We start from the raw sequence: 27,050 nt of genomic DNA, 5'->3' as shown, positions 1-27,050 counted from the left end.
GTGACACCTAACAGTTTAAACTTTCCCCCACTTAGCCCTTTGGACTACACAAGGACCATGTCAGCGAAATCATCCTGGGTATTTCCTGACACAGGAATCTGCCTTTTATCTCCCCCACGTACAACAGGATTGAAATTGTCCTCCTGCCCGAGGGAAGGCTGCCCATCCCTCTCCAGGCTCTGTGCACCCATTTCCTCCTCCTCCTCTTTGGCTGGCTATGGGTGGAGTGAGCACTTGGGAACCCTAGGCCGGGAGCAGCGGCTCAAGCCTGTAATCTCAGGACTTTGGAAGGCCGAGGCGGGTGGATCACTTAAGGTCAGGAGTTCGAGACTAGCCTGGGCAACAAGGCGAAACCCTGTCTCTACTAATAATACAAAAAAAATTAGCTGGGCGTGTTGGCAGCCGCCTGTAATCCCAGCTGCTCGGGAGGCTGAGGCACGAGAATCACTTGAACCCGGGGGGCAGAGATTGCAATGAGCCGAGATCGTGCCACTGCACTCCAACCTGGGCGACAGAGTGAGACTCCCTCTCAAAAAAAAAAGCTTGGTGTCCGTCCCCGCCCCAAACCTTCTCATCCATCAGCACATGCCTCCTTGTGTATCTTCCGGGTGCCTGGACACTGAGGCCACAGAAGGACTGAACCAAGCTGGTCGGCCATGTCCTTTCTCAAGGCTGGGGGCCAGAGGCAGGGTGGGCAGGGACGGGTTAGAGGAAGTAGTAACTCTAGGTTTTGCAGGAGCTGGGTCTGCAACCACAACATCCAGCCCGGCAGGGAAGTTGATCCAGGGGCGTCCCCCACCCCCACCCCTCGAGCTGCAGTTGGAAGCTGGGTCTGGGCCTGGAGCTCCGGAGCAGCCCCGCCAGCCTACAGGATACGTTTCGCGTAATGCAGGGTGGAAGGGGGAAACGACTACGCAAGCCCTTGGTTCATTACATGGGCACACGTTAGGCATCTACTGTGTCACCTGCTCCGTGCGGGGCTCTGTGGGGAACGCAATTGGCCTTGGTGCCTGCCCACAGAATGCTACCTGGGGAAAGGAATTCGTCACCTTCCCCAGCAGTCTTTATCAAAAGGGGCGGTCTTTCAACGAAAACAGCAAGTGAGCTGTAAATGTCCTGCCAGCCGCGGGACAGAAGGCCGATCGAAAACCTCTGCTGAGGCAAGGAACCCGCGTCGAGGTCCCTTGTAGGACCCGAAAACACTTCACTTCCCAGCCACACTCAAGATGGCCGTCGGCCCGTTCCTGGGCTCCGCGCAGGCGCACTTCCGCCTGCCACTCCCAACATGGCTCCGCCCAGGCGTCCCGGGGCGGGACCAAGAGCGGAAGTGGGTGTGACGGGGACGGGGTCCCGGTGGGCCCGCGGGGGAAAGATATTGGGGAGTGGGAGCTGTGGGGTTCGGAGCGATGATTCCCCCACAGGAGGCATCCGCCCGACGGCGGGAGATCGAGGACAAGCTGAAGCAGGTGGGCGTGGGCCTGGGGAGGCTGGGGAGGAGGTGAGGGAAAGGGGCCAACAGCGGGGCCTGATTGTCTACTCATGGAGGAGACAGGGGTGGGAGGGAGCGCACCCAGCGAGGAGATGGGGTTGGGGGCTAGGCCGTGGGGTTGGGACGCAGTGGTCTCCTTTAGCTTGTGGTTTCTGGTGATGTCCTCCCCTTGCCTGCCCCCAGGAGGAGGAGACTCTGTCCTTCATCCGAGACAGCCTGGAGAAGAGCGACCAGCTCACTAAGAACATGGTGAGTCTCCCGCAGCTGGGGGAGGGGGCAGGCCTCCGGACCCTGGGGGAGAGGCTTGAGACCTGGCGGTTCCGGTTCCTGCGGCCTGGGGTTCTGGTCTGGGTAGCGACGGAGGCAGTGTGTGGGTTTATCTAGCAACAGTTTGGCATCTCTCCTGCCTAGCCCCCTCCCCATGTTCCGTACCTTCCCTGAGGAGGCTGCACTTCCCACTGGCCTGGACTTGCTGCTTTCTGTCTGAGCTCGCCATTCTCCCTTCTCTCCTTCTGCAAACACTCAGTGAGTCTGACCAGTTGGGCTAGGTACTGGGCATATGTCATCGTCAATGGACCCTCTGCCCGGGAGGTTGGCACTTTGAGATTCCTGAGGGCAGAGAAGACGCAGCCTTCACTCCAGAGGACTTTAGGGAAAGAAAGAGCCCTGAAGTCAGGCAGATCTGGGATCTAGTCCTTGCCCTTCTGCTTAAGTGTGCGGCTCCTGATAGGTAACTGGTGTCAGCGAATTCATCTGCTAAAACAGAGACTGTGCCAGCCTCCCAGTGTGTCTGTGAAGGTCATATGCGCTAATGCATGCGACTGCATCTTGCACAGTGCCTGGTATACAATAGGTACTCAATAAGTGAGTTTCCTTCTTTATTCCTAGGGGAGACTGGAAAAGCACAAAGTGAGTAAATACAAACTTGTATTTGCATTTAGTCACACAATAATAAAGTCCTAGTCCTTTTCTAAAAATTTTAATTGAAAAATTTTTTTTTTTAGAGACAGGGTCTGGCTGTGTTGCGCAGGCTAGAGTGCAGTGGCATGACTGTAGCTCACTGCAGTCTCTAACTCCTGGGCTCAGGCAGTCCTCCTGCCTCGGCCTCCTAGTAGCTGGGACTGTAGGCACACACCACCACGCCTTGCTAATTGTGTGTGCATGTGTCTGTGTGTGTAGACAGGGTCTCACTGTGTTGTCCAGGCTGGTCTTGAACTCCTAGTCTCAAGCTAACCTCCCGCCTCAGCCTCCCAAATTCTGGGGATTACAGGCATGAACCATCACGCCCAGCCTCTAGTCCTTATTCAATGAGTTTCATCCTTAGAGAGGGTTTTGAAGATACAGCAATGCATTTGAGGCTACTCTGTATGAAACTACTTCCGGTCCAGTTTAGGAATGCTTCAGAGAGAGCAGAAGTTGAGATTTGGCTTCAAAGGGTGGAAGGGAAGCCATCCTGGGCTGATTGCTTTAAGAAGAATTAATTTGATGCTTGGTTTACCTTCAAATAAAATTTCAACCAATTTGTCTTAGACCACCTACTATATGCCAGGCACATGATAGGTGCTGAAGATATAGTGGGGAACAGGCACACCCTGTTCCTTCCCTTGTGGAGTTTATTGTCTAGAAAACCAGAGAAAAGGCAGGAAATGCTGAAGGTGGGTGTGTAGAAGCAGTGCTGGGACCACCGTGAGTCCCGAGATCAAGAGGCTTCCCTCCTGCAGGTGTCTATCTTATCATCCTTTGAGAGCCGCCTTATGAAGCTGGAGAACTCCATCATCCCTGTGCACAAGCAGACGGAGAATCTGCAGCGGCTGCAGGAGAATGTTGAGAAGACGCTGTCCTGCCTGGACCATGTCATCAGCTACTACCATGTGGCCAGTGACACTGAGAAGATCATCAAAGAGGGGTGAGTGAGTGAGGACAAGAGGGTCGATTCCTAATGCCTCCTGGACCAACAGGAGGGTTGGTCTGTAATCCCAACAATTTGAGAGGCTGAGGCGGGAGGATCGCTTGAGACTAGGAGTTCAAGACCAGTCTGGACAACATAGTGAGACGCCTTTTAGGCCGTAGGCCTTAAAAGGCGGTGGGGGGGTAGAATATATTTGAGCCTGGCGTCCCCTGTATTAATTCTCTTCTTCCCCTTCCAAATACTGTGTCCTTAGTCCTTCTTCATCCCCCATGCCCCAGCCTGACCTGGCTCTTTTCTTTTCCAGCCCCACAGGTAGGCTGGAAGAGTACCTGGGAAGCATGGCCAAGATTCAGAAGGCAGTGGAGTATTTCCAGGACAACAGCCCAGACAGCCCAGAACTCAACAAAGTGGTAAGGGGTCCGCAGAATAATGTGAGAAGCTTGGGGATATCAGTCTGTGCCCTGGTCTCATGAGGGACATGGGGCCAGCTTGAGGATATATGCAGTAGAATACACAGAAGGATATAGCACAGTACATCTCATAGGCATTAGGATCTCTGCTTCAAGAATTACACATTTTTTATTATTAAAAATTCTTTATTATAAAACTTTTAATGTATTATAAAAATTAAATTATAAATTACATATAAAATATAAACTTAACATTTGATTTTTGTTGTTGTTGTTGTTGTTTTTTCCTGAGACAGAGTCTTGCTCTGTCACCCAGGCTGGAGTACAGTGCTCAGCTCACTGCAACCTCTGCCTCCGGGGTCCATGTGATTCTCCCGCCTCAGCCTCCCAAGTAGCTGGGATTACAGGCACCCAACACCGCACCTGGCTAATTTTTGTATTTTTAGTAGAGATGGGGTTTCGCCATGTTGGCCAGACTGGTCTCGAACTCCTGACCTCAGATGATCCCCCACCTTGGCCTGGGATTACAGGCGTGAGCCATTGCACCCAGCCACGTTTGATTTTTATAAATGTATTTGTTGTTTCTTTATTTTGGTTAAAAATACATAGTATATATATATATATTTTTTTCGAGATGGAGTTTTGCTCTTATTTCCCAAGCTGGAGTGCAAAGGCACGATCTCGGCTCACTGCAACCTCTACCTCCCAGGTTCAAGCAATTCCCCTGCCTCAGCCTCCTGAGTAGCTGGGATTACAGGTGTACGCCACCACTCTTGGGTAATTTTTTTTTTTTGTAGTTTCAGTAGAAATGGGGTTTCACCATGTTAGCCAGTTTGGTCATGAACTCCTGACCTCAGGTGATCCGCCCGCCTCGGCTCCCAAGGTGCTGGGATTACAGGCGTGAGCCACCACGCCTGCCCAAAATGTACTATTTTAACTCTAAGTTAACAGTGGCATTAAGTAGATTCACAATGTTGTGTAGCCATCACCATTATTATCTCCACAAATATGTTCATCTTCTCCAAGTGAAACTCCACTCCCATCAAACACTAACTTCCCATTCTCCCTTCTTCTGTCTTCTGGTAACCATTCCACTTTCTGTTTCTGTGAATCTACTCTAGGAACTTGAGTCTATGTGATTTTTTTTTTTTACATTGTTATCTTAAGAGACAGGATCTGGCTTTGTCATCTAGGCCAGACTGCAATGGCACAACCATAGCTACTGCAGCCTTAAACTTCTGGGCTCAGGCAATCCTCCCGCCTCAGCCTTTCAAGTAGCTGGGCCCACAGGCATGTGCCACCATACCCAGCTAAGTTTTAAATTTTTTGTAGAGATGAGGTCTCCTGTGTTGTTGAGGCTGGTCTCAAACTACTGTCCTCAGGTGATCTTCCCACCTTGGCCTCTCAAAGTGTTGGGAGGGATTACGGGCATTAGCCAGTGTACCTGCCTTCATTATATTTTTGTGTTTAAGTTTTGGGGTCATTAGATCATCAGAGCAAGATGGTGACTTGGCCTCTGGAAATCACAATTCTATTTTCTGTCTTTATGGATTTGCCTATTCTGAATTTCTAATATAAATGGTATCTTATAATACATGGTCTTTTGTGACTGGCCTCTTTCACTTAGCATGATGCTTTCAAGATCAATCCATGCTATAGCATATATCAGTACTTCATTGCTTTTTCTTGCCATATGATATTGCTTTTTGTGGATAGACCACAATTTCTTTTTTTGGTTTTTTTGTTTTGTTTTGTTTTGTTTTTTGAGATGGAGTTATGCTCTTGTTGCCCAGGCTGGAGTACAATGGCGCAATCTTGGCTCACTGCAACCTCTGACTCCTGGGTTCAAGTGATTCTCCTGTCCCAGCCTCCCGAGTAGCTGGGATTATAGGTGCCTGCCACCACACCCAGCTAATTTTTTGTATTTTTAGTAGAGACGGGGTTTCACCATGTTGGCCAGGCTGGTCTTGAACTCCTGACCTCAGGTGATCCACTTGCCTCGGCCTCCCAAAGTGCTGGGATTACAGGCGTAAGCCACCATGCCCAGCCAGATCACATTTTCTTTAGCGGTTTATCCTTTGATGGACACTTGGGTTGTTTCCAATTTTTGTCTCTTGTGAATAATGCTGCTATAAACCCTCTTATATACGTCATTGTGTGGACAGATTCATTCTCTTCTATGTTTGGGATACCTGTCTTTTATCAGATACGTGGTTTACAAATATTTTCTCTTATTCTGTGGGTTATCCTCACTTTGTTGGTGGTATCATTTGCTGCACAAATGTTTTCAACTTGATATTGTTCAATTTATTTATTTATTTTCTTTTGCAAACTCCCACTAACAAGAAGACAGATTAACAGTGCAGTGAGAAAATAATCAGCCAGTACTTTTTTTTTTTTTTTTTTTTTTGAGACAGAGTCTCGCTTTGTCGCCCAGGCTGGAGTGCAGTGGCGCAATCTCAGCTCGCTGCAAGCTCCACCTCCTGGGTTCACACCATTCTCCTGCCTCAGCCTCCCGAGTAGCTAGGACTACAGGTGCCTGCCACCACGCCCAGCTAATTTTTTTTTTTTTATTTTTAGTAGAGACGGGGTTTCACCGTGTTAGCCAGGATGGTCTCGATCTCCTGACCTCGTGATCTGCCCGCCTCGGCCTCTCAAAGTGCTGGGATTACAGGTGTGAGCCACCACGCCTGAGCCAGTATTTATTAAGTACCTACTTCTTGTAAAACTCTGGGTTTTACCTGTAAACACAAATTTTGAGAGAACGTGAAGTAAAGGAGTCACCAAGGCCGCTTCCCAACGTTTCTTCTTTGGGTTAAAGAATATCAGGGCGGCCGGGCGCGGTGGCTCACGCCTGTAATCCCAGCACTCTGGGAGGCCGAGGCGGGCAGATCACGAGGTCAGGAGATCGAGACCATCCTGGCTAACACAGTGAAACCCCGTCTCTACTAAAAATACAAAAAAATTAGCCGGGCGACGTGGCGGGCGCCTGTAGTCCCAGCTACTCCGGAGGCTGAGGCAGGAGAATGGCAGGAACCCCCCGGGGGGCGGAGCCTGCAGTGAGCCGAGACTGCGCCACTGCACTCCAGCCTGGCAGACAGCGAGACTCTGTCTCCAAAAAAAAAAAAAAAAAAAGAATATCAGGGCAGGCCAGGTGCGGTGGCTCATGCCTGTAATCCCAGCACTTTGGGAGGCCAAGGCCGGTGGATCACCTGAGGTCAGGAGATCAAGACCATCCTGGCCAACATGGTGAAACCCTGTCTCTACTAAAAATACAAAAATTATCTGGGTGTGGTGGCACCTGCCTGTAATCCCAGCTACTCGGGAGGCTGAGGCAGGAGAATCGCTTGAACCAGGGAGTCGGAGGTTGCAGTGAGCCAAGATTGTGTCACTGCACTCCAGCTTGGCGACAGAGGGAGACTCCCTCTCAAAAAAAAAAAGATATCAGGGCAGAAAAGGGCAGAGGCCCTGAGTTTAGAAGACAGAGCTGACACAGGCAGGGGAAGGCCAGGACTGGCAGAACACTGAAGCGGCAGGCACCCGCTTCCTTCTGTTATCCCTGCAGAAACTGCTCTTTGAGCGCGGGAAGGAGGCCCTGGAGTCCGAATTCCGCAGCCTGATGACGCGGCACAGTAAGGTCGTCTCGCCCGTGCTCATCTTGGATCTGGTCAGTGGTGACGATGATCTGGAGGCCCAGGAGGACGTGGCCCTGGAGCATCTGCCCGAGAGCGTGCTCCAGGATGTCATTCGCATCTCCCGCTGGCTGGTGGAATATGGCCGCAACCAAGGTAAGGGGTTCTGGCTTGGCCACGTGGCACACCAGAGGCAGAGGGAGTTTTCTCCCCTTTATTCTTTTTTTTTTTTTTTTTTTTTTGAGATGGAGTCTTGCTCTGTTGCCCAGGCTGGAGTGCAATGGTGCAATCTCGCCTTGCTGCAGCCTCTGCACCCCCGGGTTCCAGCGACTCTCCTGCCTCAGCCTCCCGAGTAGCTGGGATTACTGGCGTATGCCACCATGCCTGGCCAAGTTTTGTATTGTTAGTAGAGATGGGGTTTCACCATGTTGGCCAGGCTGGTCTTGAACTTCTGACCTCAGGTGATCTGCCCACCTCAGCCTCCCAAAGTGCTGGGATTACAGACGTGAGCCACTGTTCCCGGCCCCCTTTATTCTTTAATCCACCTGTCATGGTTTTTTTTGATAAAAGGATGTTTAACTGGAACCAATATAAGCAACCATTCTATGACTTATATATCAAGTTGTGAATCTAGGCAAATTCAAACTTTTCTTGTCTTGATTTTTATGTTCCTTTGCCTTTTTTGATTAGTTGTAAAATTTTCAAATGGTACAGAAAGCCATGGGTGAAAAGTAAAAGTCCATCTCCCATTCCCTGATGCCTCCATTACATAACCCAAAGATGAGCACTATTAAGGTTTATTTATGCCAGGTGCGGTGACTATGCCTGTAATCCTAACACTTTGGGAGGCTGAGGTGGGTGGATCGCTTCAGCTCACGAGTTCGAGACCTGGCCAACATGGCAAAACCCTGTCTCTACAAAAAATATAAAAATTAGCTGGGTGTAGTGACACATGCCTGCAGACCCAGCTACTCGGGAGGCTGAGGTGGGGGGAATGACTTGAGCCTGGGACGTGGAGGTTGCAATGAGCTAAGATCACACCACTGCACTCCAGCCTGGGTGACAGAGTGAGACTCTTGTCTTGAAAGAAAGAAGGCCGGGTGCGGTGGCTCATACTTGTAATCCCAGCACTTTGGGAGGCTGAGGCGGGTGGATCACCTGAGGTCAGAAGTTCAAGACCAGCCTGACCAACATAGAGAAACCCCGTCTCTACTAAAAATACAAAATTAGCTGGGTGTGGTGGCGCATGCCTGTAATCCCAGCTATTACTGACGCTGAGGCAACGGTGAGCCGAGATTGCACTATTGCGCTGCAGCCTGGGCAACAAGAGCAAAACTCCATCTCAAAAAGAAAGGAAGGAAGGAAGGAAGGAAGGAAGGAAGAAAGGAAGGAAAGAAAATAAAAACTGTAATAGATATTCAGTGTTGCAGTTTTGTTTTTTTTTTTTTTTTTTTTTTGAGACAGAGTCTCGCTCTGTCACCCAGGCTGGAGTGCAGTGGCGTAATCTCGGCTCACCACAACCTCTGCCTCCTGGGTTCAAGCAATTCTGCCTCAGCCTCCCAAGTAGCTGGGATTACAGGTGCCCACCACCACGCCCAGCTAATTTTTGTATTTTTTGGTAGAGACAGGGTTTCACCATGTTGCCCAGGCTGGTTTTGAACTCCTGACCTCAGGTGATCCACCTGCCTCGGCCTCCGTAAGTGCTGGGATTGCAGGCATGAGCCACCTCACCTGGCAATGTTGCACTCTTTAGCCCTCCAACTCTTCTCTTTGTTTGTGTGTACACATACCAATTTGTCAGCATGGGCTTGCCTTCCCTCAGAACTGTGTGGCGGCAGGTCTCACGGCCGCGATGTATCTGATCACATGAACACATCGTGGCTCATAAGCTGATGACAGCTCGCCAGAAGATTTTCAGGAGCGCCTTACGATCGAGAGGGAGGCCCAGTGGACAGCCTCCAGACCGCTCAGCCCGCGCCTCTGTGTTTTGGTTCATTTCTCATGTCGGGGTTCCTTGTAAATTATTTGTTGGGAACTTCTGAAATCCACCATAGTTTTCATGTCCTTTTCCTCAGTCATGTGTGCCAGGAGCTCTTCCTGTTTTTCAGCATTGATGAATGGTACCAAAATGGACATACCTGTGTGGATTGCTTTTTTCTTTGAGGAAGTTCTTGGGGGTTTACTCTCAAGAGTGCAGGGATTAGGTGTAACTGTCTGAAGATACTTGTAACCTTCTTGCCATCACTAGCTCCTCTCCAAATAGATCAGGCCAATCGATGGACTCATCGACAGTTCCATGGCCATTTGTTCTTCATTAATTTTTGTTTTTGCTATCTGATAGGACTATCATGGTCCTCTAATTTTTTAAATTTATACTTTATTAATGGCTAAAGATGTGTGTTTTTCATTCACTGACATGTGTTGTCTTTTTGCTTCCTATAGAGCTCATGTTCTTTGACCCCTTACCAAGTTGAATCTGGATATTGACTTTGTTTTTTTATTTAAAAAAAAGTACTATTTAAAACTTACAACTAGGGCTGGGCGCGATGGCTCATGCCTGTAATTCCAGCTACTTGGGAGGCTGAGGCGGGAGAATCGCTTTAACCCGGGAGGCAGAGGTTACAGTGAGCCAAGATCGTGCCATTGTATTCCAGCCTGGGCGACAAGAATGAAACTCTGTCTCAAAAAAAAAAAAAAACAAAAAAAAACAAACTTACAACTAGGGTTGGGCACGGTGGCTCATGCCTGTAATCCCAGCACTTTGGGAGGCCGAGGCCGGTGAATCATTTGAGGTCAGGAGTTCAAGACCAGCCTGGCCAACATGGTGAAACCCCATCTCTACTAAAAATACAAAAATTAGCTGGGCGGTAGTGGCGTGTGCCTGTAATCCCAGCTACTCAAGGGTCTGAGGCAAGATAATTGGTTGAGCCTGGGAGGCAGAGTTTGCGGTGAGCCAAGATCACACTACTGTATTCCAGCCTGGGCGACAGAGTAAGACCTTGTCTCAAAAAAAAAAAACTTACAACTAATTATCAGTTCTATTGGAGGGTGTTTTTCTCTTTTAAGACTGCCTGACCAGGCATGGTGACTCACGCCTGTAATCCCAGCAGTCTGGGAGGCTGAAGTGGGCAGATTACTTGAGCCCAGGAGGTCGAGCCTGCAGTGAGCCGACATCGCACCACTGCACTGCAGCCTGGGCAACACAGCAAGACCCTATCCAAAAAAAAAAAAAAAAAAAAGACTTTGAAAGACTTTGCCTGATTTGGGACAAGATATGGGTGGCTTGTGACCAGAGCAGAGAGCAGATGCTAAGAAGGGTTGACAGGTAGACATGGTGGGTCTGCAAGGCAGAGACAGGGCCTGGCAGCCGTACCTCTATTGCTCTGTGTCTCCTCAGATTTCATGAACGTCTACTACCAGATACGCTCCAGCCAGCTGGACCGCTCCATCAAAGGCCTGAAGGAGCATTTCCATAAGAGCAGTTCTTCCTCTGGGGTTCCCTACTCCCCTGCTATCCCCAACAAGAGGAAAGACACGCCTACCAAGAAGCCAGTCAAGCGGCCAGGTGAGCCCCCATCCTGGCCCATCTCTGCAACAGCCAGAGGCTGACTGGGGCTGCACTGCTTTCGTCCAGTCTAGCGTTCGCAGCGTCAGACCCATCGAGAGCTTGTGATGGTAACCCCGACTGTAGGTACACAGGACAGAAAGCAAGTGTCTACCCGCCCAGTGAGGCCCCCCCAAGAGCAAGACTCTTCCTTCCAGCCAGCAGAGCCTGGGGGTTACACAGCTTCTTTGGAGTGGGGGAGTAACACAGGTGCTCAGTGAATCCCGCCTGAGGCAGAGCCCCTGCCTAGGCCTCCTCCCTCACACACACATCGCCCTGTCAGAAGGCCAGGCACAGTGCCACAGCCAGGATGCTGGGATAGCGAGGGGATAGGTGCTCCAACCTTCACCTTCCAGAAAGGGAGGGTGACCTGAAGTGATGTGTAGCTGAGAGCTGGATGGGGAGAATTTCACTTTCCCAGTTGATCCAGAAAGGAAAGAAACCCCAGAGCATCCTCTCAGAAGAACTTAAACTGGCTTTGGGCTCCAGTGCAAGTGAGTGACTTGTGGAAAGGGGCACTATGATGAGAGGCCGGGGCCAGTGGGTGTCGCTGTCCTGGGTGAACATCTCGTCATCTGTCTGTTCTTTCTCCCCGGCATCATGTCCCTTATAGTCTGTGCTCCAGGTAAACAGTGTCTCTGCCAGCCACAGCTTGGCAAGCCCGGCTGTGTCTGGCCACCGAGAGATGCTGCCCACAGCTCGATGACGTGCTGGGATGTTCTGGGGTGGGGCTGCTGAGATTGCTCTGAAAGAGAAAGCTGGAGAAGCCGGGGCTGCTCCCACCCAGGCTGGCCTCCTGTCCAGCTGCTGCTGTGGGCACATGCCCTAGTTGTGGCCTGTGGGACCTGCTTATGACAACCAGCTTTGGGTAGAGCTCACTTACACCCTTGGTTTCTCCAGTCCCTACCTGCCCGTGCCCCTCAGAGAGCGAGGTGTCTGTTCCACAAGAGCACCTGCTCCCCTGTAGGCCTTTGTTTAGGGTCTGGAGAAACAGGCAGAGCAGGGGCTGCCCTCAGGGAGTAGAGCATTAGGGAGCTGGTGCCTGGGGCCTTCTTCCTCCAGTGTGGAAACCCTGCCCACCAGCCAAAACCTGCTGTAAATGGGGACTGCCAGCCCAGCCTGTGGGCGCAGCTGCCTGCACAGCGGATGGAGCAGCTCTGTGCCTCCTGTGTGGTGGGGAGTGGCTGTCTCTATGAGGCTGCGAGGATGCTTGGGCCCCAGCCAGTCTGTGCTTGCTTCCTCTTCTGCCTGGTTCCCTGACAGGTCCCCCAGAAGCCCCAGAGCCCTATTTGCACTGCCCTAAGAGTGCCCGCTGGCCATGCAGCCACCTGGCCTTTCAGGCAGGAGGGATCTGATCTCAGGTGGCTCACAGTGGACCACATCCATCCTTGGGCCAGAGACACAAGAGGAAAACTCTCCAGCTGTGGGGTTTCAGAGTTGTCAGGAACTGGTGGGCTCAGGACCGATGTCAGGCTCTAGGGAGTCAGGCTCTAGGGATGTCAGTTCCCACTTCTGAGGAGAGGGACAGGGAGGCCTCCCAGGTAGTGAAGCACCGACCTCAGCATCCCTGGAGGTAATTGGGCGCCTGACGGGTTTGGCGGCTACTAGATCCGCATCCGCGACCCACATCCTGCCGGCGTGCACCTGCGTCTGCGTCTGCGTCTGCTCCTGGTGGGTTGTGGGGCAGGAATCAGATTCACTCATTAGTGAGCCGCACTCGCTGAAGGGGAGAGCGTGAGCAAGGCAGATGTGAGCCAGGCCTCGGGACTTGGTTATTAGGAGCTAATTATGGGCCAAGTATGGTGGCTCATGCCTGTAATCCTAGCACTTCAGGAGGCCGAGGCAGCGGATCACCTGAGGTCAGGAGTTCAAGACCAGCCTGGCCAACATAGTGAAACCCTGTCTACTAAAAATAGAAAAAAAATTAGTTGGGTGTGGTGACGCACGCCTATAATCCCAGCTACCCAGGAGGCTGAGGCAGGAGAATCGCTTGAACCCAGGAGGCAGAGGTTGCAGTGAGCCGAGATCGTGCCACTGCACCCCAGCCTGGGCGACAGAGTGAGACTGTCTCAAAAAAAACAACAGCAACAAAAAACGAGCTAATTGTGGTATCGTGCGGTGCGGTGTGGTGCAGGTGTAAGCAATGAGCCTCCAGACACTGCGCCTTTCTCCTTCAGCTTTCTGGGGAGCTGCCAGGACACAGCAGCCTCACTGTGCTCAGATAGACTGTGGGGGGTGGGGGGCATCCCGGGTGCCTTTCTGCCCCTATGCATTTTGTTAACAAGGCAGCTGCACTTGTCTACATGAGATGCGAGACGATTTCCCCACGTCTTCTGGCCCGAGATGTCTCATTCCCACAAAGGAGGCTGACCCAGGCGGCTGTGGGTGCTGCCATTTTGTTCTCATTGTTTTCACTTGTGATACTAATTATTGTTTTTTTCCCCCATGCCAAGAGCATGTGCCCTCTCCTTCCGTGCACACCCTCCAGGCTCTCTGTGTGGTGGCTTCTGTTAACCCCTTCTTGACTTTTGGATTTTTTCTTGTTGCTTTGGTGGTTTGGGGAACTCTGGTGTGGGGCTAGGCTGCCTCTGGGTCTCTGAGCCGTCCGCCTTGGGCACAGCGCTCCCCGGAAGTTCAGTTGGGGTAGCTTCCTGCTGGCTGCTGTTTGACATACGTCCCAACACTGAGCATGCTCGGAGAACTCTGCCTGGAGTTTGGGGCTGGGCTGGGGGCCTGCTGGCTTCAGGGTGCCCCCAGGCTCTGCCACCCTGGTTGTACCCTCTGGGTATGCGGCTTTGTCACTGGCTCCTCCGACCTGAGCCCTCGCCTGTTCTGATTACAATGCCACTCCATGTTTTTGACTTCTCCTGGTGGATCTTGGTCCATCTTCATTACCCTCTGTCCTTTCAGAAATGAACTGAAATCCAGAACAAGGAGGGTCAGTAGTAGAATCAAGGCTCCATTTGGAGAAGGAAATGATTCCTTTCCTTCGTCCTTGTCCCCAGGGTCTCTGGTGGTCCCAGGGAAGGGCCTGCTCACTGTTGGGGGGCTGGGTGCGGGGTCTGGGGGGCAGGTGGAGGGCTGCTGCTGTTTTCTCTCACTCATTTCCTAGGTCTTCTTATCTCCTCTCTGTGTGGCTCTGGTGACAGGGACGATCCGTAAGGCTCAGAACCTTCTGAAACAGTATTCCCAGCATGGTCTAGATGGGAAAAAGGGGGGCTCTAACCTCATTCCTCTGGAAGGTAATCACCCTGTGTTCCCCTCCCGTCCCTTCCTCCTCCACTGTGTGTCCACGCACTTGGCAGGGCAGAGCCTCCCCCAGGAGGGCCTCAGGAGAAACCCTGAGGGGAGCAGGGTGGGAATGGCAGGTCCCTGACGCCACTTGGGCTTCAGTGGGCGCAGGGACAGTTTCGCGCCCTTGGCCTGGTCCTCTCTGGCTGATGGCAGCTCTGCCCTCCCTGAGGCTTCCCTCCTCCCTTCCCTGTCTCTGTCTTTGTCTCCTGTGTGAACTCAGAGAAAGTTCTTTGTCTTGGGGCAGCCCTTTCACGCTCAGACCAGCAGTGGCAGGCCCCAGCTGGCCGAGGCCTCCTGGCCTTCCCCTCTTTAGAAAGGGGAGTGTGTGCAGCAGGGGACAGGCAAACCGGGGCTTTCCCCAAATACAGCGAGGTGGGGAACCCCCCTGGGGCCAAGCATCAGCTCTTCAGCCCCTCCTTGGTCCTTCTCCGCTTTCCCTGGGCCTCCAGGCTTGGGGAAATGAGCAGCTAAGGCCGGTCCTGGGTGCTCACTGAAGTCAGGCTTGAAACGGCTGTTCCCAAGGTGGCTTGAGGTAGAGGAGGGGCTCAGAGCCCTCTCCGATGCCCCCTTCCCCATCCCCATCTGACGTCCCGCTCCTGGAGATGAAGGGCTTCTTCCCTGTACCCCAAGGGGCGGCCTGCCTGGCCCCTGGATAAACGCTGCTTGTGTTTGTGCGGCTGACATCTCGCCAGGTCACGAGCATGATTTCCGAGTTAAGCACCTGTCCGAGGCCTTGAACGACAAGCACGGGCCGCTGGCCGGTGAGTACCGCAGCCCAGCCCGAGGGCAGCCGCTGACACTGCCTTCACAGCGGTCCCCGGATGGCCTGCTCCTGCCTGGCCCAGCCGGGCCCACTCTGCTCTGAAGATAGGCCAGGCCTATGCGCCTCTCTCTCCACTCTCTCTCTTTTGGGCCTAGGTCTCCTTGCCTCTCTCCAGATGGGAGTGCATGCCTGTCTGTCAGGCCTGGGCCAAGGGGAGAAGCCGCTGCTACTCGGAAAGCAGGCAGAGAGGGAAGGTGGCTCCCTTGAGGGCAGGAAGCCCTGACGTCCGCCTCCTGCATCAACTCAGAGCTCTGATCCCCTCGGAGCCCATCCCTTGGCACATAGGACCAGGCGGTTCTGCCACTGGTTTTGTCTGCAGGCGCCCCCGCCGTGGCCTCCAGTAACAGGGTCTGGCCTCCTCCTGGGGCAGCTGGCAACCGCTCCTCTCTGGGACGTACCAGCCTCTTAGATTTTGACCCCATGCCAGCCAGCCTCAGAAGCTGCAGCCAACCACCCTCTTAGATGTTCCAGAAGCCCAGACTGGGCTGGTCACTTCCTTCGCAGGCCCCGCATTTGCCCACATGGATGACCCCAGTGCCAGCCTCCTTGAGGTGGCACAGCCACCTGCCCACCCGGGGCTGCCCTCTTTCAGGTACAACTCAGAATGCTCAGTCCTGGGGTCGAACTGCCTTATCCAGGACGTTGATGCAGGAATCTTCCCTCCTTATCCTTCCGACCATCACCCTCCTGCCTCTGGTGTCTGATCCCACTGTCTGCGCAGAGCCGAGAATGAAGCCAGAACAAAGGCTGGGCTCAGCTCCTATTGTTCCCCTCGAACCTGGCAGGGCCTGCTGGTGCCTTTGCAGCTTTCTGCCAGAACAGTCAGCCTCTTCCCTATCTGCTGCCAGTCTGGGGTACAGGCCAGGAGCTGGGGGACCCACGCTGCCCCCAGCCAGGAGTGTGGCTGGCCCCAGACTGGCAGCTCAAGAGTTGTGCCATCCCCCAGGGAGAGATGACATGCTGGACGTGGAGACCGATGCCTACATCCACTGCGTCAGTGCCTTCGTCAAGCTGGCGCAGAGCGAGTACCAGCTGCTGGCCGACATCATCCCCGAGCACCACCAGAAGAAGACCTTCGACTCCCTGATACAGGTCCTGCCCCGCCCCGGGGGCTCTGCAGCCAGCCCCAGCAAGAGCTGTCACGACAGACTCTTGCAGCCCTCAACTCCAGCCACCACCACCACCTCATGGCCTGGGGACCGGTTCTGGGTGGACGCTCACCACCTCCCCATCACCCCTCTTCCTGCACACTGGCCCCCCTACACACTACAAGGATCCCCCACTAGCCTGGAACTAGCTCCCACCACCCCACCCTTCCCTGAACTGTCTCCCTGCCCCCTCAGGATGCCCTAGATGGGCTGATGCTCGAAGGGGAGAACATCGTGTCCGCTGCCCGGAAGGCCATCGTGCGACACGACTTCTCCACGGTGCTCACCGTCTTCCCCATCCTGCGGCACCTCAAGCAGACCAAGCCTGAGTTTGACCAGGTGCTCCAGGTATGTGGGCGAGGGGCCCTCAAAAACACAGCCAGGAGGCATCATGCTGCTGGGTGTGGCCGCCCCGTCCCTCCCTGGGAGAACCCCATTCTCCGTCCCACACTTCCGCTCTGAGGGTGCATGGAAACAGCTTAGGAAGGGCCCTGGGTGAGTGAGATGCTCACAGAGCGACTGGAGGTGAGCTGGGGGCTCCCTTGTGCTTCCTCAGGGCACGGCCGCCAGCACCAAGAACAAGCTGCCTGGCCTCATCACCTCCATGGAGACCATCGGTGCCAAAGCGCTGGAGGACTTTGCGGACAACATCAAGGTCCCTGCTGTCCTCCCCTTTCGCCCCCATCCCGGCCCAGCACCACAGTGACCTGGCCCTGGGGGACTCTCAGAGAGCAGGCCTCCAAGAGGGCGCGTTGTCCCAGGGGTAGCCAGCTGCACCGCTGGCCTGTCAGCACCCATGTGCCTTCCTTTCCTTCCTGGGGCCTCCAAGCCCTCTGAAGTGAGAAGGGCCTCTCCCCCTTGGTCCAGCCTGGCTCAGCCTTTGTGCCTGAGAGGTGTCCTAGCACCCATCTGCCAGGAGGCGGCACCATGAGCAGGTGCATGGGGGCGTGGGGTGGGCTGGGGGCTGCTTCAGGGAACCAGAGGCTGTTTTTCCACAGAATGACCCGGACAAGGAGTACAACATGCCGAAGGATGGCACCGTGCACGAGCTCACCAGCAATGTGGGTGCTGCCTGAGGACACCAGGGAGCGGGGAGGAAGGAGGGCCCAGGCCCCGGGCCAGGCAGAGTACTGGTGGAAGGGACCCAGCCTGGCCCAGAGCCACTCGCACCTTCGTGAGCAGTCCTGGGTGGCAGGATGGACAGTGACGTGCTTAGTGTCTCTAGCAGATAGGGCCTTTCCCGGCAGGCTAGAGCGAAAATGAAGTTTCCAGCCGCGCTCTTCACTGGGCGGATCCCAGCCCTGGGCTGGCCCTGGGCACTCAGAGGGGTCGCTGTGGGAGGCCATCGGCCGGGCCTGCCACTTGCCCTTCTGCACCATTTTCTTCCCACCCAGGCCATCCTCTTCCTGCAGCAGCTTTTGGACTTCCAGGAGACGGCAGGTGCCATGCTGGCCTCCCAAGGTACTGGCACCTCCCAGCTGGGCCCCCGGCCCCACTCCCCTCCTTGCCTGGAGACGTGGGGTTAGAGGGCAGGGAGCAGTGAGGAGGTATCTCCAGTCTGTGGAGGGGTTGAGATGTGCTCTGCAGAGGGTCCCTGGGGCTGAGCGTCGGGAGAGCAAGGTTTGCCTGCACCTTTCAAGACCAGACACTGGACCTTTGGTCCCTCCCTCAGCCCCTTTGATCGTCCTCACCCTGGAAGCAGTGTCCTCACTCTGGGAGCGGTGCTGGCTGGTTGGAAGGTGTCCTTTCTGCCCCTGCCCCCCTCCCGAATCCTTCTCTCGTGTCTGCCTGCTCTCCTAATCAGGCTCACTCAGCTGGCCTTCAGAGGGTAGCAAGTGTCTCAGGGCCCGCTGGGTGTCTTCCTGCTGGCCCTGCTCTGGGACTGGAGCTTGGGGGTCGGCCTGTAAGCAAGAGCACCTTTCTGGGTCATTCCAAGCACTGAGGTCCCTGGGCCCTCTCCTCCCATCCCATTTTGGGGGCAAGGAGCCCGTGGGCAGCCTCCAGCCTGCGCTTCTCCAGCTCTCTACTTTCCAGGGTGTTCCCTGGTCCTCAGAGGGTCCCGCCTGCTGTGTCTTGCTATCTGTGTTTTGGCTGTCATGGGGAGAGGTCTGCTTGATTCGGGTTGACGTGCCGTTTCTAACCTGTTTTTTGCACTTTGCATCTTTCTCCCTCCTTTGTCTCTCCCTCTGTCCCCTCTGTGTGCACTGCCTTTCACTCCGTAGTTCTTGGGGACACATACAATATTCCTTTAGACCCCCGAGGTAAGCAGTGCGGTTCTGCAGCCCCCTCCTGTCCCTCTGAAGCTTGGTGGGTGAGGTTCCCTGGGGACCGACTCTCAGTACCTACTGGGGAGCCCGAGTCAGAGGGGACATGAGTTTTCTCAGGGTGCTCTCAACTATCTCTGCTCCCTTCAGGGTCACTCTGTCTCTGAGCTTATCCACAGCACCTGCCTGGGCCAGAGCCCTGGATACATCCCCCAGGCTCGCCTGGCCTCCCTGCCTTGCAGTCCCCAGTCGGCCTTCCACACTGTGCAGGCCGCAGCTTCGTCTGTTCAATAGGGTCTGGTAGAGGGGGATGTTCAAATGTAGGGGAGAAGGTGGAGAGGCTGTGGGGAGCCCATTCTAAGACTCTGCTGTTGGCAAAAGGAAAAAGGGGGCCTTGTAGAAACCACCCAGGGTGGGTGGGGGCAGGAGGGGACAGGGCGCTGGCATGTCACTCTTGTCCTGCCAGCTTTTCTGCTGACATGGGCCAGCTCCACCCTATCATAGAGGGCAGTTCTGGGTTCCAAAAAATCCAGGGCTGGTGCTTCCTGCAGCAGGGGCCACCCTGTGGCTTAGCAGGCAGCCAGCTCTGCCCAAGGAAGCCCGGGGCCTGTCTCAGTGTCCCCTCAGACTGCTGCATGGCCTGGGGGAAGGGCCGTTGAGGGTCTTGGTGGCTGCCACTGCAATAACAGGACTTCTCCTCTCACAGAGACCAGCTCTTCGGCCACCAGCTACAGCTCCGAGTTCAGCAAGCGGCTGCTAAGCACCTATATCTGTGAGTGTTCTCCCGGGCAGACCAGCAGCCCTGCTGCCTGCATGCCCTGCCTTTCCCTTCCGTCTATGCTCTCTGGCTATTCCCAGGGCTCTCCCTTAAGTGCCATCTGACCTTTGGAACCACAACCTGACCTCTAGTTCAGAGGCTGAGGGGAGTTGGGCTGAGGCCTCCTGAGGCAGGACAAGGAGTGATGGATAGGAGCGCGTTAGCGGGTCCTGCGGTGGGGTCGTTTGGGTCGGACTGCCGAGGTGGGCGTGGCCCCATTTTTCCCTGTGCAGGTAAAGTGCTGGGCAACCTGCAGCTGAACTTGCTGAGCAAGTCCAAGGTGTACGAGGACCCAGCTCTGAGCGCCATCTTCCTGCACAACAACTACAATTACATCCTCAAGTCCCTGGAGAAGTAAGTGGCCTGCGGGAGCGAGTCTGCGGCTCTCACCTTCCCCTCGGCTGTGCAGCTGTGCCAGCCCCTGCCCCTCTGGGCTCCTATTCTTGTGGACGAAAGGGGAGGGGGTGCTTCAGTCTCCTCCACCCCAGGACCCGGAAGGTGGGATGCCGTAGAGCTTGTGGAGTTTGGGGTGCAACGGGAGGCCCTCCCGGCATGGCTGCAGCCTTTGGGCCTGAGGAGCCAATCCTGTCCTCCTGTCCTCTGTCCCCTACCCCCACCCAGGTCTGAACTCATCCAGCTGGTGGCAGTGACACAGAAGACTGCTGAGCGCTCCTACCGGGAGCACATTGAGCAGCAGATCCAGACCTACCAGCGCAGGTGAGAGGCTGGGCCCGCCCTGCTCTTGCATGGGCCCTTGGCCCTCACCCCCCCCCTGTGCCACCACGCACTCTGCCTTCTCAGCACCTCAGGACACAGGGTCGGTCATGGGGAACTCCTGTCCTCTGGACCCTAATCCTCCACTTGGTTTCTAATCAAACTCGCGGGGTGGAAAGAGAAGCCCCCTCCTCCCCCACTACCTGCTCCTAGGGGCCCACACTATGGCCACTTGAGAGGGGAGTCTGCCAAGTGTCAAGCCTAAGAATGATTCAAGAGCTGGCTGTCAGAGATGCGGGTAATGTTGACCCCAGGAGAAGAGCAAGGTTGCGAGAGCACTTGAACTTGGCTGAGCCTTGCTCTGTGAGGATCCCGCTGCTTCTCTGGTCCTCTTTCTTCCTGGCTTTGTTTCTTCCCTTTGAATGTGTCTCCCTCTTCCTTCTCATTTATCTGCCCTCCACTCCTTTCTTTCTCATCTGTTTCTCCATCTTAATTTGCCATGATATTGATGTGAAGTATAGTTGGTACTATTTGTTCAATTTATTGAACACTCAAGTGTTTCCTTATGTTTTCTCAAAAAGTGACCAGTTTAAAGATTTTCTCTTCCCAGGAAGAAAATCTGTTGTTTTGCTTAGTTGTGTCCCACATCCCTTCCTACCACCACCCGCCAAGTAGATCCAGAGATTTAGCAAACGAAACAAGCCAGGCCACTGAGGCAGGCCGCCCTCTGCCCTCATGCTTCTCTTTCTGTCTGGCAGCTGGTTAAAGGTGACCGATTACATCGCAGAGAAGAATCTACCTGTGTTCCAGCCAGGAGTCAAGGTGGGCTCAAGGCCTGGGCTGGGAAGGGGTGTCTGGTAGACGGGATACTTTTTGTCGTGTCTCCGGGAAAAAGCGGACAAGCATCCCTCTGGGATCAGAGAGCAAAGGATGCATGTGGCCATCAGGACACAGGAGACAGGCCCAGGCCAAGGGTATTTGGGGAAGAGTGGGGGCAGGCCGCTCTGCTCTGAACTGAGCTTTCTCTGCCATCTCTCCTGGCTTCCCAGCTCCGGGACAAGGAGCGGCAGGTTATCAAGGAGCGTTTTAAGGTGAGTCGGGGTTCTCTCCCCTCCACTGCTTGCTGCTGCTGTTGAGGCAACACAGACCCAAAATGTTTGTCTCTGGGTCCCTTCCTTTTTCACCTTTTTGGTGGCCAGGGCTTCAATGATGGCCTCGAAGAACTGTGCAAAATCCAGAAGGCCTGGGCTATTCCAGACACAGAGCAGAGGGACAGGATTCGCCAGGCCCAGAAGACCATTGTCAAGGAGACCTACGGGGCCTTTCTACAGAAGTGAGCCCTCCATTTCCCCCCCTAGCCTGTGCTGCCCACAGCCCCAGTGGGCCTTTTCAAGCTCCTCTTCCTCAAGGGAAAAAAGGAGAAGGGTGGTGGATTTAGGCAGCAGATCCAGCAACCTGGGCTTTGGGGCGGGGCCAGACAGGGAATCACTCAGGGCCACCCCTTCCAAGACTATCAGGAGTGCCTTAGGCTGAGGCTGGGGAGGGGTCGGCCCTCCCTGTCCCCTGACCACAGTGCCCCCTCAGGTTCGGCAGCGTGCCCTTCACCAAGAACCCGGAGAAGTACATCAAATACGGGGTGGAGCAGGTGGGCGACATGATCGATCGCCTTTTCGACACCTCTGCCTGAGCCTGCTGCTAGCCCTGCCTGGTTCCACCAGACTGGCGTGTCATTGGACAGATAAACCAGTGTTAACTTGCCTCTGGGCTGGGTGAGCTTGAAGTCCTTTGGGATAGAGACCTGTCTCCACCACCCCATCCAGGAGCCGTGTCCCTGAGCCCTCTAGTCCTGGTTTCCGCTTTTTCCCCACAGCCCGTGTTCCCAGTCGAACCAGCACTCTCCCGGAAGCCTGGGGTCCCTTCACACCTTGGCTTTTGTGACCCTGATGGCTTCTGAAACAGGAAAAGAGAGAAGGAAGACAGAGGCCTGTGCCCACTGCTGCCCCATGTGTACCAAGAGCAGCAGAGCAGAACGGCCCTACCTCCAGCCTAGATCAGAGGTGGGGGGCAGAGAACTCCCCTACAGCCCAGAGTTGTGGTAGGGCTCAGAGAAGCAGCCAGAGCACCTGGAGGAAAGGCAGTCAGGATTGACCCCCTTTCTTAAAACACATTCCCGCCCGCCCACAGGCCTGAGGTCTGGGACCTTTCCCTCCCAGGAGTCCCCTAGGTGGCTGGGGGAGGCAGGCTCACTGGCCATTTTCCCTAGAGTCCAGCACACTGCAGGAGGCGTTCGGAGGAGGACTTCCGCCCCACCCTCTGCTGCCGTCCTCAGGCCCCTGTCTCTGGTCCCCAGCCTCAGTGCCTCTTGGCCCAGGGCCAAGCAGTGGTGGTTGCAGAAGGAGCAATTAGGCTGCCTGCCTGTGGGCTGGGAGACGGGGACAATGGGGAAAAGTTCAGGAGCAAAGTGGGGGTTGGAAGCAAAAAATAGGGCCCCACCTATTTAGGACGAGAATGAAGACTGACCCTTGAGGCACACTTGCACTGGAGATGGGTTTATTTCACACTCTGCTTGTATTAGCACAGGGAGAGCTCAGGGTGGCTTAATCCAGAGACCCTGTCATGGCCCTCCCCCAGCCATGGGGAGGCAAACTTCATCCTAAGGTGTGCAGCCCAGGCCCTGCCCCGTTACAGTCTAGGCCGCCTGCCATGGGGTGCAGCCTCTCCAGGGGCTGGGTCAGACTTGCACGCTGCCCACATCCAGATTCCGGCGAAAACGAATTGGCTGCACAGCACCCCAACCACATACACGAGGAAGAAGATGCGGTCAGCAGTCTCAGGCCAGCTTCTCTGTGACCCCTTTACTCCTCTGGGGGGCTCTGTGGGGAGAGATACAGGGAAAGGAGCTGTTCTTCAAGGTCCCCCCAACATGAGCAGAAGAGTGAACCCCAGGGGTCATCAGCCTGTATCTCTTCCTTTCTTAGATTCTCAGCTGATGAAAATTTGGGTCTGGCCCATTTCAGGCCATCTTCAGTTGAAGAAACACCCTCTTAGGCTGTGCAAGGCATGGGTTATCAGGGGATTGAGGTCACCTGGGACTTCAGGGAGGCTAAGCTTGCTCCCTGCCCCAGACCTGTTTCTTCTAAGGGAGGAGGACATGGTGGAGACCAGGAGGACCAGCAGGGTGGACGCGACAAGCCTCTATGCACACCTGGACCCCTGCGCCCTCCCCCCAGCCCTAGGTGTGCACCTAGGCCTCATTCTTTACCCTCCAGCCCCTGCCCACCTTCAGCAGGATGAGGCCCTGGGTTGCCATGCTCTCGCTGTTCCCCTCCCGGGGCTGGGCTGGGGCCGCTCTTGGCCTCAAGGCTGCCCCAGGCCAGCAGCCCAGCCAGCAGCACAGTCTCTATGGTGCTGAGGAAGAGCAGCAGCAGCAGGATGGTGAAGTAGTAAACTGGGGGAGGCAGGGCACGGGGAGATGCTCAGGGGCCAGTCCCTGTGTCTCTGGTACCCAGCGAGCTGAGCACCAGGGTGACCGGGGAGAAAGAGGGCAGGCCGGGTAAGGGAGCAGGGCTTACTGAGCAGTGGGTTGCAGGAGGAGGAGCTGGGCAGGGCCTGCACCAGGGAGGAGTGGAAGACGAGGTAACCCAGCAGCAATGTCACCTTGTAGCCTATACGCTCAATGGCCCGGAGGGGCAGCAGCCCCCCACACAAGTCAGCCAACAGCAGCGCCTCTGCAGGCACCAAGAGAGCGATGATGGACTTGAGTGCCGTGTTCTTCAGGCTCAGCTGGAAGGCGAAAAGCCAGGGCCTTCCAGGGGGAGGAAGGAGGTGGACAGCGGGGGCATGGGGCCCGGCCTCTGGCCCTGCGTCCTTACCCCCACCCGCCTCCAGCAGCCCTCTGTCGGCCTCCCCCCGACTTGACTCACCGTCACCTGGAAGCAGGGCACCAGCTGCTGGGGTGGGACTTGGGTCTTCAGATCATAAACTACGTATTCCCTCTTGACACTCACAATCTCGTTCACCACGTGGGCCTGGAACTCTAACTCCATGGCTGAGGGGTGGGAATGAGAACTATGAACTAGGAAGGAGAGATCCCAGCTGCCAAGTCTGGGGGTAGCAGACTAGAGCCCAGGGGAGACAGAGACTTTTGATGGCTTTTGGCAGGGACAGACTTGGAGACAAAACCGATGCATAGAAGGGCTTCCCAAACCTTGCTTTGCAACATCCCAAATTTGTCTCCAGTTAAAGGAAGGCCTTTATCAGATTCATAGAAGAGCTTTCATTGTAAAACTAAATGTACTTTGCACCACTTCATGATGGAGGGAGAAGTGGTCACAGGCTCGTCAGTCTATCATCTCACACCTGAAGCGGGATCCCCAGGGCTACTGCTGTGGTCTCTCATGGAGGGAAGGGTAGGACTTCTCTGCCAAGTTAGATGTCACCCGATGGGTTTATACAGGGTGGCTGCATCTTCAGGTGGTTTCCAGGAGTGAGGCCACAGCAACCTGAGCCTCTGGCCTTGCTGAAAGGGGCCGAGCCACTGCAGTCAGGCCATGGCTGTGGAGGGCAGTTGCTCCGGGGAGGATAGAAGACTGATGTGCTTGGACCTCTAGGATTGCAGAGCTGCTGCGAATCTTTGAGTCTGTGACCTTAGAGAGGGGCCCTGAGGCTACTGCTGAGCACAGAGATGGGCTGCCACTCGAGCGGGGGGCGCAGTGGGAGAGCAGGTGCTGCCCGCCTAAGCCTGGGGTAGACTGCTCTGAACACACACCTGGGAGTTCCCCTTCCGTCTGCCTTCGCCCCTTCCCCTTGCCCCGCACCCTGCCCCTGCACCACAGACCTGGGAGTTCCCCTCCCCCACCTTCCTCCTCCTCTCCCCAACCCTGCAGCCCCTGCCCTGTCAGCACCCGTGTTGCTGAGAGCGTAGAAGCTGAGGCTGCAGTTGCTGTGGTCCCTGGGGAAGTGGAAGAGCTCAAAATTGCAGTTGGTCTCCGTGGTGAGGGCCAGGTTGAGCTTCACGTGCCCGTCCTGGTCTACCCGGGCCTGTGGGCTCTGGTCCTTCCAGTCCACCCAGAGCCTGTGGGGAAAGGCACCACAGCCAGAGCCCCAGCCCCTTCTTGGATGGGGCTGGGGGGAGACTCTGGCATCCCACCCCCAAGCCCAGCTGCTATCAGAGTTCTGGCAGGGGGAGGGGAATTCAAGGCAGGGGAGGTGCACTGCTAGTCTGGCGGGGACCGCCAGGAGGGGCATATTCACTCAGCCTCTAGGTTGTAGATGGGGAAAAGGAGGGCAGTGCACAGCAGATTCCTGGGGCAGGAACTGTCTCACTTACGCCTCCAGGATGGTGAGCCTTGGTGTCCAGAGAGACTCCCAGGGCAGCGTGATGGCGTGCCGCGGGTGTGCGCTAGTGTTCCAGGCCAGGCGAGTGTCCAGCCAGGACTGGGGACACAAGGGCACCACTGAGGCTCCTGCTCTCCACATACCCATGCCCCTAAGCTCAGCATGTTGATGAAGCCTGGTACTTCTGAGCTGGACTCAGCTGGGCTTTCCCATCCCACCTCCCCAGGGATAGGAGCTCACCAGCCTAAGCAGCAGCATGGAGGATATTGTGTATCGCAGGATGTCCTGGGGGAAGGGCAATGCGCGTCACCTCAGGGTGAGCGCTGTGTTGAAAGAACGCGGCAGAAGACCCCAGCACTATCCAGGGCTGAGTCCTGTCCCCTGCCCAGCTCAGCACTTGGGGCCCTTGGCCTAGCGGCACTTACCACATTAAACACGTTGGAGACAGACACCTGCACATCCACGAGCAGGGGCGCACTCCCATTGTTCGGGATCTGGATGCTTTCCTGAACCTTCTTGGACAAGTTGACGTTGAAGAGGGATGGCCAGACTGAGAGATAAAGGTCAAGGTCACTCAGATGCCCTAGGGCCCAAATCCCAAAGCTTATGACCTTGCCCTCCACCTACTGGCTGCTGTCCCTTGGAAGCCCTGCCCGTGGACCAACGGCCAGGTAATGCTGAACCCCAGGAAGGTGAGATGGAGCAGGCGCCATAGGGCCATCATCAGCTGCACGGAGGGACTGGAGGGAGCAGCGGTGCCTAAGCTACAACCTCTATTCCAGTCACTTCTCTGGCAGCTGAGCAATTTGCCAGAGGCAGCTGCTCTGGGCAGGGACTTGGGCCGTGGACTTGGCAGCCCCTGCCCCAGTTCCGCAAACGCCCAAAGATAAAGCCCAGGACCCAGCCCCGCCCACACTGCACCTGCCTTAGTGTCCCTGTCCCGCTCCATTTCCACCACCTGGAACCCGTTGAGATGCTCAATGCCTGCCCAGGGGGACCTGGCAGGCACAGGACCTCTACCTCTCCCCAACTTTGTCCTTCCAATCAGGACCCACGGGTGTCCCCTGCATTTCAGTGGCTGACACCAGCCTACCTAAGACCCAAACCCTTGGTCAGAGTGTTCTGTGCTTAACGATGTGAGATGGGGACAGTCTTGAGGGCCTCCCTGCTCTCCTTAAACACTGAAGTGATTTTGTGTAAAGAGCCTTGGCTCAAGAACCCTGGACATGGTGGCTCATGCCTGTAATCTCAGCACTTTGGGAGACCAAGGAGGGCAGATTGCTTGAGCCCAGGGGTTTGAGACCAGAGTAACGTAGGGAGACTCTGTCTCTATCAAAAACACAAGAATTAGCTGGGCATGGTGGCATGCACCTGTAGTCCCAGCTACTCAGGAGGCTGAAGCTGGATCACTTGAGCCCAGGAAGTGGAGGTTGCAGTGAGCCAAGATTGCAACACTGCACTCCAGTCTGAGCGACAGGGCCAGGGCGAGCCTCTGCCTTCCACCCCCCTCCATCCCCCCCCAAAAAAAAGAACAAAAGAACTCTGTTAATCCCAGCACTTTGGGAGGCTGAGGTCAGGAGTTTGAGACCAGCCTGGCCAATATGGTGAA

The 27,050-nt window shown here is 55.2% G+C and overlaps 2 protein-coding genes across 10 annotated transcripts; one reads left to right on the top strand and one right to left on the bottom strand.

Annotated features, from left to right (window-relative positions):
* Positions 1-1,304: 1,304 nt before the first annotated feature.
* EXOC7 (exocyst complex component 7) lies at positions 1,305-24,415 on the top strand. Of its 9 annotated transcripts, XR_004033302.1 has the most exons (22): positions 1,307-1,466; positions 1,673-1,738; positions 3,211-3,395; positions 3,703-3,808; positions 7,374-7,596; positions 10,838-11,005; positions 14,194-14,286; positions 15,031-15,099; positions 16,108-16,253; positions 16,505-16,657; positions 16,866-16,964; positions 17,308-17,370; positions 17,704-17,770; positions 18,532-18,570; positions 19,280-19,345; positions 19,624-19,744; positions 20,012-20,107; positions 20,863-20,926; positions 21,154-21,195; positions 21,304-21,437; positions 21,689-21,873; positions 21,975-24,415. XR_004033302.1 is itself a non-coding variant. In XM_030827503.1 (21 exons), exons 1-21 carry the CDS (start codon positions 1,407-1,409, stop codon positions 21,789-21,791), a joined length of 2,163 nt encoding a protein of 720 aa, XP_030683363.1. In that variant the 5' UTR covers positions 1,307-1,406; the 3' UTR covers positions 21,792-24,415. The 9 variants fall into 9 exon arrangements, 8 of the variants coding, with proteins under 8 accessions (XP_030683370.1, XP_030683364.1, XP_030683363.1 ...); XM_030827503.1 differs by having other exon boundaries at positions 21,689-24,415; XM_030827507.1 differs by lacking the exon at positions 1,307-1,466 and adding an exon at positions 1,901-2,014 and having other exon boundaries at positions 1,680-1,738; positions 21,689-24,415.
* ZACN (zinc activated ion channel) lies at positions 22,768-26,709 on the bottom strand. The gene is made up of 9 exons (XM_003279133.2): positions 26,069-26,709; positions 25,867-25,991; positions 25,682-25,726; positions 25,434-25,540; positions 25,009-25,178; positions 24,028-24,152; positions 23,677-23,887; positions 23,385-23,552; positions 22,768-22,977 (listed from the first exon to the last, which is right to left on the bottom strand). Exons 1-9 carry the CDS (start codon positions 26,388-26,390, stop codon positions 22,787-22,789), a joined length of 1,464 nt encoding a protein of 487 aa, XP_003279181.2. The 5' UTR covers positions 26,391-26,709; the 3' UTR covers positions 22,768-22,786.
* Positions 26,710-27,050: the final 341 nt, after the last annotated feature.

This window comes from Nomascus leucogenys, chromosome 14 (genome assembly GCF_006542625.1).
Source record: "Nomascus leucogenys isolate Asia chromosome 14, Asia_NLE_v1, whole genome shotgun sequence".
Taxonomy (NCBI): domain Eukaryota; kingdom Metazoa; phylum Chordata; class Mammalia; order Primates; family Hylobatidae; genus Nomascus; species Nomascus leucogenys.
Note: the sequence above shows the minus strand (reverse complement) of the source record. Positions and strands in the feature narration are given on the sequence as shown.